We start from the raw sequence: 23,503 nt of genomic DNA on the forward strand, positions 1-23,503 counted from the left end.
TAAGGCTCAATTTCTTACAAGGTTGAAGCCAAGATTCTGATCAAATATAAATGACTGATAAGTGGTTGACATATCAATGCGAATTTTGGAGTCACAGATGAGAGAGGGACCTTAAAACATAAGAAAAAAAGGTAGAAAAACAAAATGGGATATAAGACAAGAAAATAATTTCAAGATTCCCTGAGTGGAAGTAACAGACTACTACCAGTGGTAACTTCAATGTGAGTCATTTCCATAGAATGGAAAGGGCAGAGGACACTCTTCATGGAGATTAAAAAAGGAAAGGAAGAGATCAGTCAAATAAAGAAAATTCCAGAAAGTTTACAAGCTTTTGTATTAGCAATGCATAGTTTTAGATTGTTCAAGATGAGTATACATTTAAATGATAATAGTTTTTTAAGAAATTTAAAAAGAGAAGAAAGACATTCCATTTAAAATTTATGAAGAATGGGAAAATAACTTGAAATACAAAGAAGAAATAAATTCTGATATTCTCCTAATTCAGTTTATGCTAAAGTAAATATATAACTAATGAAAGATGCACTATTAAGGGAAAAATTGAAACAGGCTTTTATAAGATTTGAAACAAAAACTACATATTTTTATAGATGCTTAGCAAAAAAACCTTTAATATTATACAAGTGCACAAATTTTCTAAAATCAAATAGGTGTGGTCTTCTTAAAAATGAGGACTCAATATGTTTAAGTAATCCATATGTCATTTAAATCATTGTTAGACATTTTATTATTATAACCAAACACTTCAAAAAAATAAAACCATCTTTCATAATTGAGGAAATTTCAAATGTAAATGTAATTTAACTGAGTAATAGCTGAAAATGATTAAAGAAAATGTGTTCATTTAAAAAAAGTGCCTAATTTTATTTTTGAAATGCAAGTCACAGTTTGTTTTTCTCATTATCCTATGTGTATGCATATGTGTGTTTAAGAAAAATTGTAAATGGTCTGTGGGGTATGGTGTTCAGGGGCATTACAGAAAAATTTATTTAACTTGAAGAGTGGTTCCTACTGTTAGAGTTGCACAAAAGCACAGACAATTTCTCCTATAATAAAAACACTCATACACTAGCTGGAAAACCAAAATAAAGATGCGGGGGGGGGCCGTTCCATAAATATTTTTGTACTATAAAATTGGCATTTTACCTAATTTTTAGAAATTATGTTTTTAATGTTCATTTATTTATTTTGAGAGAGAGAAAGAGCACACATGAATATAATCTGGGAAGGAGCAGAGAGAGTCCCAAGCAGTCTTTTTACTGTCAGCAGAGAGCCCAATGTGGGATGTGATTTCACAAAAATCAAGAGTTGGTTGCTTAAGTGACTGAGCCACCTGGGTGCCCCAGTAATTTCCAAAAATTAAACACAAAATACTAGCATTATCATCTAACACTTGCATTTATTCCATAATTTATTTAAGCCAGGCTTTCATAATTTCCTAAAGTTTCCCAGAAAAGACCAATTTTCCTCTTCTTTCTCAACTGTTTATATCGTTATAATGACTAGAGTTTATATCTACAAACATTATATGTAAATACCATGTATAAAAATTTTTTAAATTTTTTAATGTCTTTTATTTATTTTTGAGAGACAGAGAGAGACAGCATGAGCAGGGGAGGGTCAGAGAGAGAGGGAGACACAGAATCCGAAGCAAGCTCCAGGCTCTGAGCTAGCTGTCAACACAGAGCCTGATGCAGGGCTCAAACCCACCAACGTGAGATCATGACCTGAGCCGAAGCCGGATGCTCAATCGACTGAGCCACCCAGGCGCCTCCCATGTATAAAATCTTATTCCTCAAACCATGATATAAGTGAAGAAACAATGCAACAACATATCGTGAAGCAGCACAAAAATAAGTTTTTAGAAGCATCAAGAACTAAAATATGGACCCATCTGCCTGTCTACCTAGCCGTGTGGTCAATACCAATTCTCTGTGTTTCTTGGTCTTCGGGTCTTCATTATATAATTAGGCCTTTGTTCATCTTTCTATCCTTTGTAAGCCCATAGATTCTGTGATTAAAATAAACTTACAACATATTAGACAGAAAATTTCTTCCAAAACAGCACTGGGGATGAAGGGACAGCTGAGTTCTATACAGATTATATCCCACATGCAGTGCGCACCTCTAGCTATGGCTTTTCGTTACCTTTCTGGTAACTTCTTGAGCTCCCTGGAACACCACTGGAATCTACATAATGGTATTACCTCTAAGATTGTCAGTAGTTCTAAAATTCTGGATTCTATGAGAACAAATCTGACTCTGACACTTATTCCTTTGGGGGCCACATGGGATAAAAAGCTTCCACGGGTTTATGCTGACTTAGTCTAAAATTCTGGATCATCACCCAGGATAAAATTCTTGGAGAGTCATCATTGTACGTAAAGTCGAGAGATTTGTTTTCCAACGTTACTCACTGTGATCTGACACCAAACACAGTGCAGTCCTGTCAGGCCCTGGTAACATTTAACCGTTTTGTGGCACTTATCACACTTGGTTGGGCAGTTGCCTTCAACCCAGTAATGGTGCATGACCTAGAATAGAACAAGCACACTGTGATAAGAGGAGGCCTCTGCTGACATCACCCTAAGAGAGCAAGCACAGCTACACACTTACATCAGTGTTCTTCTTGGACTTCACGTACGTCTTGATGCAAGAAGGCGGAGCTCTGGCCACACAGCGCTCATGCACTGTGTACTTGCAAACTGAAAAGAAACATGTACACACATTCAGAGATAATCCTGGTTCTGATTGCAATTTTGTAGGGAAAGAATGGCATTAACAGAGCCTCATTCCACATCCACTGCTCCCTAATCAGTCCAATCAGCTACATCAAGAAAAAGTCTAAGTTGACTGTTTTTTTACCATGGAATACAAAAGGCCAATTAGTACAGGAAATATTATGCATGTGAAAAACCAAGACTCCTCTGTCATGGCAAAGCAGGAAATGCTTAATTAAATCAGGCCTCACTCAAATTTTTCACAATAATTCCCAGATGACAGAAATATTAAAGACAAATTGATGACTGCCAAATGACTTGGTGTCATTTGCTAGAAGGAAGAGATCTATATTTTACAAAGTATAGGCATGAGAGCAGCTGGAGGGCATGGAAATAAAAGCTCATGAGTTTATACTATTTTCTCTATTGATTTATCTAAACTTTAAATGGCTGATTAGTCCATTTCCAGAGAGTAGATTTCATCAGACATGCCAGACCTGCAGTGTAAGTTTATCCCTCACTTGCCATCATGGCACTGCTTGTCCAAAAGGAACAACCAATTCTAAAAGAGTTCTAAATGTATAAATATATAGAATAACAACGAAATAAAAAAATGACCGTGCTGTCCGCTCAATAAACAAAAACCACTACATAGAATTGGAATGAACAATACTAAACCCACATAATATTTATATAGTAAAACTGATTTTAAAATAGCCACAATTTTATTTCCTTTGGTCACTTTGAGAAAGAAATCTTTCTTTTTCCTCTTTCCCATATTGGCAATAATGTCGAGTGTTGCATTTGCCACATGGTTAGTTAAAATTTGTGAGCAAAACTCTCTCTCTTTATTTGACAGTACTCACAATGAATTATCATTTTGTTTCATATGTTCCCATCAGTAGAATCTGCCATGAAAAATTCTTTTCCTAAAAAACAACAAAGTTTAGGGGCACTTCCTTGGCTCAGTAGGTTAAGCATTAGGTTCTTGACTTCGGCTCAGGTCATGATCTCACAGTTCCTGAGTTTGAAAGCCCCGCACCGGGCTCCATACTGACAGTGTGGAGCCTGCTTGGGTTTCAATCTCTCTCCTCTCCCTCTTCCTCCCCATCCCTCATGCTCTCTTTCTCTCTCAAAATTAACAAACTTTAAAACATAACAAAGTTAGAAAACAAATTACTTTCTTTGTACATAAAGAATGTTCTAGCATAACTAGCCTCTCAAGTGTGGCCACAAGAAACTGCCCTCTGAAGTGACAATATGGCAATTCATAGAACTCCATTAATATCACTCAAATGTGGCACTAAAACATTGTTAAAAATGTCAAATAGCACATGGAAAAGGAAGCTAATTCTCAGATATATTACCAAGGAAGCTGCTACCTAAAAATAATACCAGATTATTAATATCCAATATGGCTGTGTGAAAGCCAAATAAGAAATCAGATTTAATATGTGTGGCTCAGTAGTTTGAGCATCCAACTCTTGATTTTGGCTCAGGTCATGATCTTGCAGTTCATGGGTTCAAGCCCCACATTGGGCTCTGCACTGATAGCCTGAAGCCTACTTGGGATTCCCTCTCTCCCGCTCTCTCTCTCCTCCCCCACCCCTGCTCACATGCTCATTCTCTCTCTCAAAAATAAATAAACATAAAAAAAAAACCTTTACAGTTTTCAGTAACTCTGTACATAGTAGAAAATGAGATAGTTGGACAATTTGTTAGACCAGACATGGTATATTTATTGAGTAGGACAAGATATTCCTCTGTTTTAACAGAGGCAAGAGACAATGTAAACATTTCTCAGGCATAAATATTATTTATTTAAAAATACTTAGGTGACTTTTATAAATTAATGGTTATCAGAAAATTCTAATGGGCAGTACTCACTCAACAGAATAAAATGAAAATTGTAAAGGTAAGTGTACTGAAATGGTCACAGCTCATGCATAGTCAATCCTTTAGTTTCCAATATCCATAACCACATATGAAGGTTTTCCTCATGATAGCCTTAAATATTATGCTCCTGAGCCTTAAGATTAGTTTGTATCCTTATTTGAATGTGAATTAGTTACCAATTAATTTAATTTTTTTGAGAGAGAGAGAGAGAGAGCGAGCAGGGGAGGGACAGAGAGAGAGGGAGAGACAGAATCTGAATATAGGCTCCAGGTTTTGAGCTATCAGCACAGAGCTCAATGCGGGGCTCAAACCCACAAACCATGAGATCATGACCTGAGCTGAAGTCAGAGGCTCAATCAACTGAGCCACCCAGGTGCCCCATAATTTAATTGTTTTTAAAAGACCTAAAAGAAATGGCTTCTTATAGGAAGACAATGTGAATTATGTGGCTAACTTGGAAGAAAAAAGCACAAGTATGAATAAGATAAAGATTTGAGAAACCAGTGGGTATTTTTATAATAGTCCCAGAAGAAACGGAATCATACATAAATCAAACTACAATGGAAAGAAAATGGCTAATGAATTGGAAAATGTCCTTTGCTCTTTTCCACGGGGAAGGTGTCTCAAAACTGAAGAAAATTAAAACCAGAGGGACCTAAACATTTTGGAACACATTGCAAGGAAACATAAATCCTAGGTGCAGGAAGGGTCAGAATGATGCCTTATGTCTCCATCGACAGTTAGGACTTTCCATGAAATCGACCAGGTGCTGACATCCAGGCCAAGTAAATATACTCACAGGAACAGCACAGGCCCTGCTTCCCCACACCGATCAGCATGTTCAGGCAAAGATTGCAGTAGGCAGGTTTGTTAAAGTGCTTGAGCCGCCACACATGCTGTCCGTCATCCTTCACGTTCTGCGCAGGACGTAAGAGAAACAGATTTCACTTAATGAAATAAACAGTGGAATATGCAAGTGCCAATAAAATTCAGCGCTGGACTGAGGCATTTGAAGACAATCTGTTATTTCATCCCTGACTTTCTCCAAGATCGCCAAGGAGCCTAGAAAAACACATGTGCCCTAGTGGAACGAGATCCTGCTAACACATCTCAGATAAGACAGCAACGCACACATTCTTATCTAATGTCAACAGTTCAATGGCATGTCCCCAACCATCATAAGGACCTGCCAAACTGAGCACTCTCAAAGAACTGGGACATGCCTGCCTCGCCTGTGAAAATTTTATCCTCAGAACATTTCCAGAAAGAAGTAAATGAATAAAGAAAGAGAAAACACTCATCTTGAGTGGAAGAGCCTGACAAATAAAAACTTAGAGAGAATGTTAACCCTTGCTTAGTAGTGGGAATATTCAAATTTCATGACAGTGGGTCTTAAAGGAGCAGAGGAATGGGGTGGGAAAGAACAATTACTTACAGGTAAGTTATTGGTGTTATCTTAACTTTCACTTGGGGATGACTTACATCTTCTAATTTACATTAGTGTATTTTTGTATGCCACAAATAGCAAAATTTAAAAGATAAACTTTTTAAAGGACCTAATTATATTATCATCCTGTTTATTCCTCTTTTGTAAAATATGAATGATTTTAATCTTCTAGAAATATGGTAAAATATTAAAACTATATTTCTGGTTTTATTTATAATAAGCACTTTAGTTATTTGCTGTAATAATCTTAACTTTAAGTTAATTCACATTTTTCATTACAATTATAATACTGATTTATTCTTCTCAGTAAAACTATATAATATCATAATAGCTATTTCTCTAATAGGTATATAATTATACTTATATTGTTCAGACTGAAGCAGAATGAAATACTTAGATGTTTCGGAATCTCTTTAATTCCTTACAAGGTGGTCAGGCTACTAAATGAAATCATTAAATTGCATTACTTTTGTTACTATCATTTTCTTCCTTGCAGTCTTTTTATACCATTCACCAATTAATTTTAGATATGACTTATTTTATAGAAACCATTATAGGACATGATTTTTCAGGTTAGTCTAGGTATGTTTTTCAGAACACATTCACCGAATAAAACCTCTTGGTCACCTCCTGTGTGCTGGGACATGAATACATTGTCCATAGTGGTGGGACAATAGAAACATGTCCAGATCATTTCACTCCTCTTGATAGTAAAATATTAATAATAGTGCTTTCTGACCATCTTTTCCTATTTCCAGGGAAGAGACAAACCACCAGATTTAAAATACTTGATTAAATCCATAGTAACTAACTCTTACATTAGAACCAGAAATGTCAAATTTGCATCATAATATGAAGCATTAATGAAAATGTTTCCTGGGAGATAATTCTCCATGGGTGTCTTGAATTTCTGTGCATTTTGTAAGCAGAAAGACTGTCAGTTTTTTTCCAGGTAATCTTTTCAAAGATATGTGAAAAACAAGTAGCCTTGGACAATAGAGATGTATCTCCCTACAGAGCAGAGGGCAGTTTTACTTACTGTCCCGGATAATAAAAATAATCTCTCTCTTCTAAGAAAAGGTTAAGCAGGTTTGTTTACTGCACATTATAAAAGATTTCGTTTCCCAAAGCCAGGGGTTCCAAGTTCTGAGGCTGTGCACAGTGATTCCTTGGGACCTACGCCATCACCTGTGTGAGCCTAGAGGCCAAGAGACCTGGCTCAAACATGCAGCCCCTACTGCTTGCTCTGTTGTGAGCAGAGAAGTCCTTTGTTTCTGACCCAGGTGCCTCATGTCCTCTTCCAGCTCACATGGGACTTTAGCAAGCTGACTCGCTAATGTGCAAGTAGGGCGACTTGCAGACCCTTCACGGTTCTTGGCCATGCTTAGTTTTGTTTGTTTGGACAGACAAACTCTCAACAAAAGCAGTTATGCTAAGGGTGTTGTGGAGAGGACATCAGGAGACATTGGTGCTTTAATTTTCTTCTACAACTTAAGACATTTTTCTTTCAGTTTTTTTTTTAACATTTATTCATTTTGAGAGACAGAGAGAGACAGAGCATGTGTGGGAGAGGGGCAGAGAGACAGAGGGAGACACAGAATCCAAAACACACTCCCAGCTCTCAGCTGCCAGCACAGAGCCCAATGCGGGCCCGAACCCACAGACCATGAGTTCATGACCTGAGTTGAAGTTGGACACTTAACTGACTGAGACACCCAGGTGCCCCACGAAATGGTTTTTATAGGGGCACCTGGGTGGCTCAGTCAGTTGTGTCTGAGTCCTATTTTGGGCTCAGGTCATGATCCCACGGTTACAGGAGCTCAAGTCCTACATGGGGCTCTGCACTGACGGTGAAGATTGGGATTCTCTCTCTGCCCGTTCCCACTCATGATCTCTCTGTCTCTCTCAAAATAAATAAAGTAAAGTAAGAAATAGTGTTTATAATACTTCTGAATCCAGTTCTAATTGGCTTGAGTCATGAGATTTCTAATGAATGGAACATTTCATATATTTGTTTTGCAATGCTATACTTTTTGAACTGTCTTTATTTTAAATCTTCTATTCCTTAAAATAAGAATGAAACATCCTGAGTCAAAAGTTTAAGAAACGGGGTTCTTAATTTAATAGATAGATAGACAGATAGATAGATAGATATAGATGGGTAGATGGGTAGAAATAATATACAGATACAGATAAAATCAGCTTAAACAAACCTTCTAAAGTGAAAAGAAAGGGGAAATATCTAATTTTCATATGTACTACTGTTCTTTTAATCCTTGTCATTTTATTTTTAAATGAGTGTCCATTACATGTGAATATGCCTCCCTGTTGAAGAGCACATATGGACTAAGTTAGCTGGCATTTTCCTTATCAAAAAATAAACAAGTCTGAACGTGGGTGTTCTGTCAATCAGAACACTTAGCCATGTTACAGGCTGCAAGTGATGCACAAATCCATTACCCAGACATAAAATACTTTATCAAAAAACAAATTAAATAGCTTTATAGCTATTAACCGGATACATTGCCAAAATATGCAAAGAATGAAATATGTATGTGACTTCAAGAGAAGAAATTGAAACCAGGAGCCAACTACTTCTCAGCGGTGCAAATTATACTCCTGCTTTCTGTATTTTCATGTCTTGTCTTGTTTGTCTTATTAAACTTAGTGGGGGACAGGGAGAATCTGTCCCTTATTATCTTCTGTCAGCCGGCAGAGCGTGTTCCTAATAGTACTTCTATTGCAAATAAATATTTATTGTCATAGAAAGGAATTCATCTTTTTAAACAAGATGATGAGGAAATCTAGAAGGTTTGATTCCTGGCCTGCTATGAAAATGTGGGTAAGCCATTTCACCTTTCTTCTTATTTTCCTCTCTAATAAAACGAAAACACCTACTTTCCTCTCTCAGGCTGTGGTGTGAGGTTTCATTATACAATACCTGTGAAGTCAATTTAGCTCCTCAGAAGATTGGTGTTATATAAACAGCAAATATTATTACTATCATTGGGTTGAGTTGTAACATACCAATGTTTTAGCCAAAAGACTTGAGAAGGATGTTTGCAGGTTTACTCCTTTGTTTCATAAAAATTTTGTTCTCAGTTTTTCATTACCGGATAGCACTCTTGGTAGAAATTTCCTCCTGGTATCTATAAAACACTGTATTTTATAAATGAAGTGGTTCAGTTCTGTGACATGATTGTGACAGAGGACGACTTAATGAAACGAAGGCAAGTTCCCACAGAGAAGGAGATCAGATTCTTCCCCTCTTTTTACTACCTAGAAGTCAAAAGGAGGTTTCAAAGGCAAGAATGCCCTTTGGAACTTTTTGAAAGCTATTTCATGATCTTATTGATTTCTAAAGTTATCGTTTCTCCCAAAATGCATCCAAGATTACATATAGTCCTCAAGTGAACCAATGAGAAATAATCTCCTTTTTTCAAAAGACCTCAAGGAGAAAACTGACCAACATGCCTCTAACCCCATCCCCGGCCACATCCCTGTCTGTCTCAGCTGACTTCACTTAAAACACTTTTAAGAGCTAATGTTGCAAATTAATCCCAACTCATTAAATAATAAGGACCATTAAATTACCTTACTTTTCTGCACAAGGTCTCCAAAAAGATATAACAATATGTAAGAAACTGCTCTTTAAGACAAAAAGATGAGCTACATCAGATCTGGGCAAAGAGAATGAAGAAAGACAGTTTAAAATTCTGAGTAGAGTTGCCATCAACTGCTTATCTCCAGAGTCCTTTTTCAAAAGTCAGGCTCAGGCCCTGCCATTCTTGGGTTCAAATACAAATTCAACAGCACATCATAACACCTATTCAGTGTCCTTGAATGACCCAATCTGCAATCTCAAGAACTGTTGCATTCCTTTCTAGATTGAGCAATGTATAAGCAGCAGAACAACAGCTCAACCAAATTAAATTTAAAAAAATAGAGTGTGAAGCATTAATTTTCCAAATATATCTTAGTCTATTAAGAAGGCATCATCTTTGGCTCTCCATGATACTCAGAAATTTCATCAGGAAATAGACTTCATCAGAAACCAAGAGGCACACCAAAAGGTTACTTTTCGTTTTGCTGAATCAGCTGAAAATATGTGTCCTAAAACAGTTTGATCAACAGCAAAGTTTAAATTATGTATAGTAGTTAAAGTCCAGGGTTCTGAGAACACAAAAAATGAAATGAAAACATATATCCATTCAGAAGCCATACATGCCAGATGTGTGTACTAAAATCTAAGACTACAAAGTCAAGTTATTCTTATTTTAAGCCAGGCTCCTACTCAAATATGTATTTCTGTTTTATGATAATATGAATTCAGGAATTTTCTTTGAAAAATTTAATAATGATCCAAGATTACAGATTTTAGGAATTGGAGCATTATGAATTATCTTGTTTATCTACAAAAAGGAATATCTGGATTGAAAGAATATTAGGAGAAAAAAAAGAATATTCTTGCCTAGCTTCTTTCTATGTATCTAGAGAGAATGACTTGCTAACAGAGCCAATGTAACAATCAGTTTGATGAAGTTCATTGCTACTGTACTATCTCTTCATTAGTTCACACTGTATTGCTGGGGTTGTTCGAGCTAAGTAAAATCATATTAGATTCTGTTCTCCTAAATGACCAAACCATAAATTAATACTCTTTCTGTTTCTAATACAACAGATGAGTGACAGAATAAATCAGGGGTCAGAAAACTATGTCCCTTGGGTAAAATCTGACTAGCAACCTGTTTTTTTAAATAAAGTTTTATTGGAAAACAGCCTTGCTCTCTCTCCTTTACTTAGTTTCTGTGATTGCCTCTGTGCCAGCCCTAATGATGAAAATGAGCAGTGCCAACAGAGACCTTAATGAATAAATGACTCTGCGTCAGGTGTAATAAAAATCATAAGTGCCACCCAAACTCTCTGCTTTCCTTCAGATGTAAGAATCTGCACCATTTCATACTGAGTAAGCTAAGTTCCACGGACTTCTTATAACAGAATGGAAATGATTCTTATTCTCTAGCATTTTATATAGAATCAGGTTCTGATAAACTACATTTGTGATTTTGCTGCTAAAACAGATACTGTGTGAAATAGAGTAAATAGATAAAGTCTGTTGATGGGAGAAAAAGAATCTACGATGAAATCACAACTGTTCTGCTTCATATTACAAGTAAGGACTTCTCTCCCAGGACAATGTTTCTTATCTGTGTAATTGGCTAGTACACCACAGCCACTTTCAAATACACTGTGGTATTTAACAAGCACTATCAATTAGAACCTACTCCCTGAGCTCATAGTTGACAGAAGACAAGAATATAACAAGACCACTGCACAATCAACGGCTAGATTCAACCTAAAGCTTCTAGATTTCCAATTTGATTAGCAAAAGTGTTGGGGAGGGGATTGGGGGGGAAGAAAGGGGAAATGGCATCATGAATCAAATTCTCTACAGGTAATAACATAACACATTAACTGCCTACAGAAAAGGAAATAAATCTCAATTACCTAAAAAAGGCCCTCGTCACTCAGTCCTCACGGTGTCATTCCTGCTTTGTGGAACACTTTCCATGCCTTGGAATTAAGAAGCTGTTTCTAACAAATAAATGCTCTGTGTTGTGACCATAATTACATGGCTTATATATTTTGTTAAAAGACAATTTAAAAGATTATTGGCTTATTCTTTTTTAAAAAGAGAAAAGAAAAGGGATCTTACTCTCAGAATTCTTTAAAGAGGAAAAATCCCATCTCCTAGTTAAGTTGGTCCGTTAATGTTAAATGATGTAGCTCTGCCATCTAGTGGCTTTCACTGGAAACACAGTTTTGGAACATAGGTCCGGCTACTACTTTGAAACCCTAAATGGCTTTCTCCTGTTAAGCTCCAAAAACATCTCATATTACCAAATTCACAAAATATAAACTTAAGAATGTGATTATAAAGTATATTATGTATACTTTATATATTATGTATGCTTAACCTTATAGAAATTCATGACAGAATTTTCATTCAGTTGAAATAAATTTGCTGCTACATTAGAAACTGATGAAGTATTCTATTTATTTAAAATAATTTGAATTAAATCTATATGGATTTGTGGAATATATTTACCCACGCTACTTTCACAACTTCATAGATTATCTATATTTATCTTTCAAATTATAATAAAAATCTAAACAACTGTTTCCTAAGAAGAACATCATTTCAAAGTCTTTCTGTAATATTTTAAAACTAGGTGACTAAGTCTGCTTTTAGGCATCTTGCTGTCTAGCATCCCAAATAACAAATGATTTATTTATTCATTCCCACACATATCTCATACAAAAATTGCCATAAATATGTAGAATAAATGTAATTTAGCTTTAAAAATATAAAATTCTCTTTGACGGAAATGTTATCATTAAAACTTTAAAAAAATTTTTTAACATTTATTTATTTTTGAGAGAGGGACACACACAGAGTGTTAGTGAAGGAGGGTCAGAGAGACAGGGAGACACAGAATCAGAAGCAGGCTCCAGGTTCCGAGCTGTCAGCACAGAGCCCGAGGCGGGGCTCAAACCCACGAACTATGAGATCATGACCTGAGCTGAGGTCGGCAGCTTAACTGACGGAGCCACCCAGGCGCCCCTCATCAGAACTTCTTGACTAGTATATGACAACTTTTTCTGTTTAGACTATACCCTAATCCTGAAAATGTTAACTTTTGTTAATTTTCTTTTTGTTTTCCCCTGATTTACTTACAAATACTTTAGTCAGGTGTATTAAATAATTAAACAAATATTTATAATATAGAAATATACAACAGGTTATTACCAAAAGATATCAGGTTATGTATGAGAACATCAAATATAAGACACCCTGCTTCATTAATTTTCAAAATGTAGAAATATATACCTATTAACAATAAGATCTATTTTGTTTTAATAAATTATTTAAGGATAACTTCCTATACATCATCTATTACTAATTTTTCTTTGCCTTCCTCTGACCATGTCTGAAATCCTATGGGCCTCATGAGGGGTTAAGCTTAACCTAAATGTAAAAGAATTTGAAGACACAGGTGAAAAAGGGAGAAATGCTACTTTCCTGAAGGCCACATATAGATTCCCGAACCCATAGGAAAATGTGTACAAACACATTTGTGTAAACTCTTATATGTGTTACAAATCCAGACTTTAAGATTTCATGAGGGCTTTTAAAACTTTGGTCTCTTGAGGAACTGTTGTATAGTCTTGAATCTGCAACATTCAAGACTACATGTGACCAGGGATATGTTACCAATATCTTTGGTAACAAGAAGTATGAAAAGATTTGGAGTCAGCAGCAAAGTGCTGGAAATGATGTTCTTGCATTTCAAAATTCTAAGTATTTTATGTGCTATGGTGGTTTCCTTCAGTAATACTCTTTGAATGTTTGTGTACATTTTCCTATATATGCATTAGAGTTAATTCTTGATTATTAATGCTAAATACAAAAATCTAGTAGTGACTCATTGACTTTGAAATCAACGATTACTGAAACTGACATCAAGACTGGGCAGCAAGATTCAGTTTCAAAGACACCATCATATCCCATTCTAAACCTAGGTTAATTTCTTTTCTAAACCACTATTTAATTACCACTGGACACAATGATACAAGAAAACTTTTGACAGGCTTACAATGAAAGGCTGGCTGATCTGACGATATGTAAGAAAAATTTATGTTTCATATATATATTCTTAACTACCTCAGTATAAAATTGGCTTTTCCAAGTATTGGTTTTCAATAAAATAGATTTTCTTCTTGGGGATGGTGATTATGGAATGAGATGGGACACCACAAGAACCACAGAATATAATAATATTGGGGAGTTTCTTGCCGTAAATAAAATGAGAAGGTCAATGTTTTTTTCAAGCTAGATCATATTTTAAATAGAGAAAAAAGAGCGAAAGTATGTATTAAATAATAAAGCAAAACCTAAAATGAATCAATGGGTGTTTGGCAAGTATTAATCACGACTTATTATGAAATCGCACTGTGGTAGTCCTATTTACAGGTCCAGGCACTCACTAGATGTTTAGTGATAGAAAATTGCCAAATCAATTTATAATCAAACTACTGAGAGCGCCCCCCGCGGACTCACCACCAGACCCCCCCCTCTGCGCGCATGCTTACATTCTCCAAGCCCAGGAGCACGAGGAGTGGGATCGTCGTCATTCCTCCCTGGATCCACTCCTCCAGAGACACGGTTCCATCATGATCGTAGTCAATTTCTTCCATCATTTCATGGAGGATCTGGAGGAGGAGAGAGGAGGGAAAGCTTGCAGTGAATCAGCAAAATAACTTTCAAAAGAAAGAACCAAGCATTGCATTGCGTTAGTCAAGACAAACTGAGTAGTAACAAACTGCAGAGTAGAGATAACTAACTAGGTAAGGCGGTACGATGTTAACCCAGTACCTGTGGGTATAGTGGCTTTGTTACCATTTCTGGAATAGGACTACTTATAATGTTCAACTTGTAGAAATAACTGCTTACGTTTTTAACACTTTCTCACCGAACGGTACAGCTGTAACAAGAAGGTATCTTTAATTTAAGGGTGAAAGTAGTCTTTAATTGCTTTCTCTAGATTTTTAAAATTCATATATATGCCAGATAATGTCTGAACAAATTAACTTCATGGCAAAGAGCTGATATAACTCTTTGCTAAGTGGTAAGGGGTGGGGGAATTAAGTTGCTTTTAATTGCCCATCAGAACTTAATAATCCAAGAAGTTAAACCATCAAGTCATTTTTGATTAGATCTCTTTTCCAAAGTTGACTTGCACAAAGTGTCTCAAAATGTTCTCTACCGTGCTTGTTGGTAATACATTTATGTCTAAGTTTCATAGTGGTAATATCAGAATTCAATGCAATATGTTTAATAAGTGTGTTAATATACTGTAAGTTTTTTCAAAGAGCATCTAGAATGCATACTAAGTGACATACAGGTAGTGTTAATGTTTTATTCTCAGTAAGCCTATGTGTGTTTCAAACATACTGCCTCTAGCTGCTGGCAAGGTGAAGCACTTCCATCTAAGAGCACCAAAATGCTAATACAGAAATTTTAATCAATTCAGAAAAAAAAAAAGAAATACAAAGAGCATTCAAACAAAAATTTCAAAGGTGTAATAAATGGAATACTTGATACACTGATAAAAGTGTTGTTTGCCTAAAAACTCCTCAGCTTAGTTGATTGGTGTGATTCCTCATGAAGTATTTGAAAATCAGGTTATTTTCCTTCATACACACCTAAATATAGGTATTGAAAAAGAAGAGACGTTTTGGAACAAAATGGTGCTGAGATAATAATTTTGTTAGTCTCAAAATGAAAAACAGAAGAAATTATTTAGCAAAATGATATAAGATCTTGTTACAATGTCCTGCCTCTTGAACGTACTTTGAGGAACTAGTAGGAAGAATAAGTGAGAAGTGAACTAGAACATAGAGCATTGTTGCAGATGGTTGATGCTTTCATTTTGTACCTAATAAATCTAATGTGAGAGTCTGGGTTCATTTTTTAAAAACCTATTCCAGGGATATCTCAGTCTTCCCAGTAACTGCCATGGACCTCAAATGCTCAATTATATTTCTTCATATGTGGAAACTTACAAATGTACACACTGGTTTAAAATGGGCAGAGTGGCCGAGTCATTAGGCAGGATGAGGCGGTCCCCATGACAGCCAACACTGTACAAGGTCAGTCATTTTATCTTCACTTTCTACTATTCATACTACTCACAGAGCTGACAGATGTATCGGTGTGTGCCACAAATGACAAATAATGCCAGAGAGCTTATTCTTTGTCTTCTAGTAGGTATCTGTCATAATTAGACGTCTAGTCACCAACTGTTCCTTTCCTCCATTCATCCAGATCTTCCTTTTCCTCAAATGTACGGCCCTCCAATATTTAGGGGGCAGGGAAAGGAAGCAATAGTGCCCCCTTCTGCTTTAAAATCTAATAGAAAAACATCTTCCTTCCTTCCATGACTCCAGGGAGGACAAGACACTTGATTAAAAGATGTGCAGTATTTACAGGTATTAGGCAATTAGGATGGAGAAAGCTGTTTTATATTAAAATAACTCCAAAGGGCAACAGAACTTAAAAGAAGTCCCTAGATTTCAGGGAAAATAACACTAAGATGAATCAAGCAGTATCCTTAAATACTTAGAATGAAATGCCGGTCTTTACTATTCCATATAAAAACTGCAACATTGTTAATGGTACCTGCTCTGAATCATATACACAGCATGTATATTTCCACATCCCTCAAAAAGAAAAACCAGTTGACTTAAACTTGGAAAACCACACTCTCAGTAAGAATGGTAGCCCCCTTGTAAATGACATTGTATACAACCTTGCTGTAATTTACGGACATTAGTTTCCAAAGCAAAGGAAATGCTATCTCCGCTCTCCTATCACATAATCATGCCATTATCATGCCATTACAAGGCTTTTAAAATTCATATAAAATGCAAGCCATTAAAATAAAATTGATTTGTATTTGCTTAATTCATTTATAATTTGCTCAACTTAATTGGTTTCAATAATAAGATAAAGTCAATAACATACTCATCAGCTCTCCCCAAAATATTACTTGTAGCGAAAGTCACAGTTTCTAATCAAGTATGTTTTAATATACATTTGAATAATGTAAAAAAAGAAGTTTGTTTTTTATGTTCTTATAAGCACTGTTAGATACCATTTCTTTAAACAGTAGAATACAATGTTCTAGCTCTTTCTTTGACCAGTTGAACTGCTATGGGCAAGTTATTTTACATTCTAAGGTCTCAATTTCCTCCTGTGTAAAATGAGTAAAATAGTGATATCTACCTCTGAAAGGCGTAAGCGTTGAATAACACACATAGAGGGAAATAACACAATGCACTGTGCGCAGTAAACTATCATCTTCTTAATTTAGTTCACCTTCTTTTAGCATAGATATTTAGCTATCTCTATATGAGGAAAATCAAAGAGGTCATGAAAGACACACATCACATCTGACATCTTACTGGGACGGCATGACTGGCAGTGCCATCAGCAGCCTGTTTCCCTACAGCTTTATGAGGCGGCCATTCGAACTAATTTCCATGAAGAAGACAAGCAAAGGTTACTGTTAAGAGCTTCATGACACCACATACACATGTCCTTGCTCAGAATCCATTTCAGTACTGAATAGAAAGAGTAACTTAGAGTTATTAAAGGAAAATATCAAATGGCAGGAGTATCTTAAAGTTCCAAAACGGACCAAAGAGATGCCTCAGGAATGCAGCCAACAGTTAAATCACTCATGTACCTACTGGGTTAAGCTCAGTGACATCCCATTCAAGGTACTCTGCGACATGCATCATCTGACTGATGATGTTTTCTAGTTCCTGGAGAGCAAAGAGAGAGAGAGAGAATGAATGGATATGAATACAAGGTCTTTGTAAGCTTTTCAAGCTGTGACTTACAAGAATTTTTTGTTTAACATGTTACTCAAAAACTAAAGAAGTTACATGATTAACTATATAATTTATATATATAGTAATTTATACACACATAATATATCCTTTAGACAGTCTGATTAACTACGCATAAACGATGCATTTGAATATAAATTCATTTTGTATTTTGTCTAGAAATCTTCACCAGAAGAGGGCACAACTGCACAAAAAAAGATTTTCTTACAATAGAAGATTTTTTTAAGGAAGAAAATCTGTCTTGGGAAAGAACATCCGATCAAAGAAGGGACATGCATATTTTCACAAGATGTGATGCTTAAGTCACCAAGTATCCTGACCCTATGGCTTGGAAACAGGTGTGGAAAGAGGAAAGGAAGCGTTTGAGGGCGACGGAGAGTTTATTTTTATTCTGATACACTGAGAACGTACGTTGACTCTTCTAGCCATTAATTGGTATAATTTGCTCTGCTAGAGGTATGTTCAAGGCTCAAGGTTTGGAGGCTAAGTACATGTAAAGTTTATTTTATGAGGAAATAGAATTTTAGTTAGAATCCTCATATTCTTCTTCTTATCTCAACTCTTTGAAGAATGGCTAGTTAATACATATGACTTGACTAAATAAATTAAAACATTTGCTCATACCAATTTTTTAATGCTTTAATCATTCCCTATCTCCAAAATAGATTAAATATGCTTTGTAAATGCTAGTAATTTTAAATGTAGTCAATGACATACTTAAAAGTGGTGTGTTGCAGTATAATAATTCAAAACATAAGAAATATCAAAGAATGAGGTTTGAAAGTATGTTAATAAAAGATTGTTCTACTCAAATTTCTGATCTAATATATGTACTTAACATTCGTAAAGTGAAGAAGAAAACATGGTAAAAGAGGTTTTCTTTTGGGAGATAATGGGTCCCTCTGAAAAACTGATGAAAGCTACCTTCCCACTCTCCAGGAAAAAAAAAAAAACAAATGTAATCATGAAAATGCTATTTATGTAACACAGGTTGCCCCAGAAAAACATACAAATATAAATGTGCTTACTTATTACAGAGAAGAAAAATGTTAAACTAATGTACCTTGGAATTATAGGCTAGTATTGTGCATGTGTGTGCCTGTGTGTGTGTGTGTGTGTGTGTGTGTGTGTGTATTACTCTACCTCTGCCTATACATGCCTTAATGGTTTAGAATGGTGAATGTCCCTGGATATGTTTTTAGGAACAGAAATTATTTTTAGTGGATTATCATGTAGGCATGTGACATTAGATAAGTCAATTAACCTAAGACTCGATTTTCTCATCAGTAAAATGGGTATTCTAATCTTAACTAGTTTGTATAGTTGCTCCAAAGAGTAAACATGTTATGATATGAAATACATTTATGTCACTAGGCACAGTGCAAGGAATGAATAAATATTAACTAGCATTATTACACGTAGTGGTCATTTTTCAAAGTATCATTTTTCCTATGCTCTGCCTCCAATATGTGAAGCTCTATACCTTTAAGACAGATGACATCAGCATAAGCAATTTCAACCTGATAGTGAAGGCAATGTACTGGGGTAGTAAGTTGTGTGCAGAAAACCATAGAAATAAAATTCAGATTCTTAATTACAAAACAGACTAATAGAATTATAAATAAATAAATTTATTTATCCCCAATTCATTGTTTAATATTAGATGTATAGTTATAAATACTGCTGGCAATATACTATATGTAAACAACAACAACAACAATGGCCAGAGACCAAAAAAAGCATTTGACTAAATTTTCAAATCAACTGCCACACCATGGCTAAAAGTCTAATAAGAAAACATCTTTTAATTTAATTCAACAGAAGCATTAAATAAAACAAATTTGCATTTAAATATAATTTGTATCATTATAGTCACAAGTGCTACAATAAGCATAAGGAAATATCTAAAAAAGTCTAAACTCCTAGCTGTGAAGTGCCACCAGAAAATGAGCAAACGCATCATGTAACCTAATATTCCTAAATGGAAAACTGGATGCTACCAGGCACTTAAAAATAATAGCATTTGAAACATTGGAAAGATTTAAATATAAGAAATCCTACCATCACCACATCAATCTAGCTGGTGGTCGTTTCCTAAATTAGGAATTACGCATTTTTATCTCTCTGTGGAGAAGCTAATGTGCCATTACCATACTCAGCATTACATAAATATGTATCCAGCTTCACTGCTTTGCTTGTAGAATTCTGTGTAAGTTCTGCTAGAGGGAGGTATGTCAGAGGACGAGAAAAACTCACTCATTATCAGAAGGAATGCTCATTTTAATCAATTTAAACATATCTTTTTTTAATGTATCTGCGTACTTCAAAATTTCCATAACCTGACACTTATTATTAATATTCTTATATTTCCTTTAAAGAATACAAAATGATATAATGTGACAAATACATTATTAGGAAATATAACTACATTATTGGAAGGAACCCAAAAATGGATTTATATTTGAAGCACTGATTTGTACAGTAAAATTAAGAATCTAACTACCCCTCTTGAAAACTATCACTTATTGTGTGTATTATAAATACAATAAATATTTAATTATTCCTTTCAGTTATGTCATACAGAGATGATATTTTTCTCCTATCATTTTCCTATGACTAAAATTATAAAGAATACAAGTTGCATTTAAATTAGAGGGGACATTTTAAGAAGGGAAGTTTGTCAAAGCAATTTGTAAATATATATGTATTTGAACAGCATATATATGACTATAAGACTTAAAAATGGTAAAATGATAACATGATTAAACTGACTTTATAATTCCTTTTAATTCTACTGGCATTTTCGATATTTTCCTTAGTGTCAAACCTCAGATTTTTTTTTCTTCCCAGATCAATGGTCTCAACTTTCTCATGTATTATTCAAACAAGGTTGGGGTCTTTTTTTTTATCTTTTCATGCATTAAAAAGTCACTTTTTTCTAGTAGAATAATTCAATAGAACAACTGTAATCCTAACAGCTTTTTCAGATCATTCTCTTTCAAAAATTCAGATGATAAAAATACTGTGTGAGTGCATGGAAATTATATTAAGTGTGTCTTCTGTGGTAATAGCTATAAATTTATTCATTGCATTTTTTCAGAACAAACTGCTTTGAAGTTTTCACAGAAAATTTGAAGGAAAAAAATTACCGAGCTGTCCAGGAAGCCATTCCCATCTGTGTCATAGAGGCGAAACATAACTAGAAATAAAAGAGGTGTTGGAAAAAATATAGGTAAGTGAGATCAATGTTAGGATAAGACAGATTCTTTAAAATTTATTCTCTGTTGAAAGCAAATATCCAATCCTCTGCTACTCAGAGCAATTAATTTGTGGGATCCTTTCTCAAACTCATTTGCAAATGAGTTCATCAGTTAATAAAAATACAAAACATCAGAGGTAAGGTCTATCAATTTTTGTTATATATACAGAAATCACTAAGAGGTACTATTCTTTGCCCTCCCCCCCCCTTTTTTTTTTTACTTACAAGACCATTAAATGAAAACCCAAAGATAAAAGAAGGAGTTTAGACATTCAGAGTCCAGAGAGTAAAGGGCAGAGCGAATAAGGAAAAACATCTGATTCGGAGGTGTGTAAACCCAAATTTGGAATCTGCAATCCACTCGTACATGAACATAGTCAAACATGATTTTCTTCTCTGTAAAATGTGTCTTCATAAGACACGTTTGTGAAAGTTAAGAGAGGGGACGCACATAAGTGCATGTCAGAACCTGTAGGCCACTACACAAACATAAGCCCTGTTGTGATCGATCGCTAGTAGTATGGGAAAGGATGAGAGCAAAATACAGAATTTTTCTGATGATGGACAACAGGACGCAAAATCCATTATTACCACGGTTATAATGGTGTATTTGTTGCCGTCTGAGAGGTAGTTCCGTAGAGCACCCACTCTTTGAACTAACGAAGTCAGGAAGAGGGGAGCGCTCTCTCTGTGGCCGTGAGCACAGGAAGGCCACAGGGAACGGTGGGTCCCAGTGGCCCGAGGATTCCCTCATAAACTCACACACCACTAGGAGCCCACGGAAGAGGCTCCGGATGCCATTTTGAGATAAACAGAGAAGATTGACACAGCTGTTAAAACAGAGGGGTGGAAGTGAGGGTTTTTGCTGGGTTTGCATAATTTCTGGGAGAATCTAGATGTCTGAGGTCTATCATATTAAATAAAGACGTTGATAACAAGGAGGCATAATCGTGCAATGGCCTGATCATATATCTGTAATTATTATTTCTGTATTTAAAAACAATCATTATATTTCACCAATCTAAGACATGATTATTTATTTATAAGATGTATAACCGGTCTGCAAACAACTAACTGGAAAAAATGCTTTCAGTGTAACTATCATATTCTATTTATTGTAAAATGTGAAAGAACTTTAAAGATGTTAAAATGTAAGGGGAAAATGTATACCTATTGAGTTAAGGATCATAACATTAGGCTGGCTAGTGATGAGAAAAAATCTTTATTTGTAAACTAATATGATTACTTTCTCTCATATACTCAATAAATGACAAAAATTCAGAAAGAAAAAAAAATGACCACAACATGGATACTAAGCATTTCTAGGTTTTCTCGTAAAGCAGAAAATAGTAAAAGTCACTAGTTAAGTGGCAGGAAATCATTCACATATCACCCAAAGAATGGATTCAATACAAGGAACAAGGCAAGGACTTAGAAAAGCCTAAGTGCATTTTATTTTTTTAAAGTTTATTTGGTTATTTTTGAGAAAAGGGGAGCAGAAAGAGAGAGAGAGAGACAGAGAGAGAGAGAGAGAGAGAGAGAGATACAGAGAGACCCAAGCAGGCTCCTTACTGTCAGCAGAGAGTCCAATGCAGGACTGGGACTCAGTCATGACCTGAGCCAAAGTCAGACGGCTTAACCAACTGAGCCACCCAGTCACCCCAACCCTAACTGTATTTTAGAATGAGGGGTACTGGTGACTCTATTAATCCTTATTGTAATAAATGACTGCTAAACCATTTTCAGATGGTCAGGTGTATGGAAACCCTATACTTCTTGGTAAACCTTGTTGGAAACATGACCTTGAACACATATACACAAGTGGACTCTGTGTAGTGCATATCTGACATTTATTTCTGACACCATCTGGAACTTCTTTCTATGTTCTCAAAGCCACACTTTACAAAACACAGTAACAGATGACTTGAAAGTAGAGTCTGTACATGACTCAGGCTCTACTAATCAGAAGAAAAACCTTGTTAATCAATCAGATGCTACTGACCCAAGAAGAAATGAGCACACAAATTCATTCTGGTGACATGAAGTGGCAGCAGCAGTAGCAGTGATCAAGTGATCAGAGAGAGAGAGAGAGAGAGAGAGAGAGAGAGAGATCAGAGTGTTGGAAGTGTCAGAATTGTTGGCAATGAACGGTGCTCTCCCTGTGCACAGACAGGCAGCAATGGGATTTTTCCCCAGCCCAATGCTGTACTGAATTTCACCACTGATCCTAGAAAAGTATCCTCCGAATCTGGTGCTCTGCCTCTTCTAATGACTCTGTGTTCCTCGATATCATTTAAAAAACAAATTAATTAGGGCGCCTGGGTGGCTTGGTTGGTTGAGCGTCAGACCTTGGCTCCAGTCATAATCTCTCAGTTTATGGGTTCAAGTCCTGCACCCGGCTCTATCCTGTCAGCACAGGGCATGCTTAGGATACTCTGCCCCACTCTCTCTCTGCCGTTCCCCCAGTTATGTGCTCTCTCTCTCTCAAAAATAAATAAACCTTAAAAAATCCTAAACATAGGGTATTTTTAAAAATTTAATTTAATTAATTAAAAACTAACCTGTTTTTCTGTCTCATCCATGATATTGTGCACTCAACATTGGTACTTACTTCACATCAGACATAAAGATTAGATCAAGATAAATTTTAAGTTTAAACTTTAACTTTAGAAAATATGACTTTAA

At 35.6% G+C, this 23,503-nt stretch overlaps 1 protein-coding gene across 1 annotated transcript in view; it reads right to left on the minus strand.

The window, feature by feature from the left end:
* Positions 1-23,503, minus strand: part of LOC115275305 (diacylglycerol kinase beta) — a 296,124-nt gene that overhangs the window by 95,536 nt on the left and 177,085 nt on the right. Inside the window, exons 7-12 of the mRNA XM_029919005.1 lie at positions 20,709-20,758; positions 17,398-17,472; positions 14,236-14,355; positions 5,434-5,551; positions 2,635-2,723; positions 2,436-2,552 (exon numbers count right to left, since the gene is read on the minus strand). Coding sequence (XP_029774865.1) covers positions 2,436-2,552; positions 2,635-2,723; positions 5,434-5,551; positions 14,236-14,355; positions 17,398-17,472; positions 20,709-20,758 — 569 coding nt within the window. The remainder of the gene's footprint in view (positions 1-2,435; positions 2,553-2,634; positions 2,724-5,433; positions 5,552-14,235; positions 14,356-17,397; positions 17,473-20,708; positions 20,759-23,503) is intronic.

This window comes from Suricata suricatta, chromosome 2 (assembly GCF_006229205.1).
Source record: "Suricata suricatta isolate VVHF042 chromosome 2, meerkat_22Aug2017_6uvM2_HiC, whole genome shotgun sequence".
In the NCBI taxonomy this organism is placed as follows: domain Eukaryota; kingdom Metazoa; phylum Chordata; class Mammalia; order Carnivora; family Herpestidae; genus Suricata; species Suricata suricatta.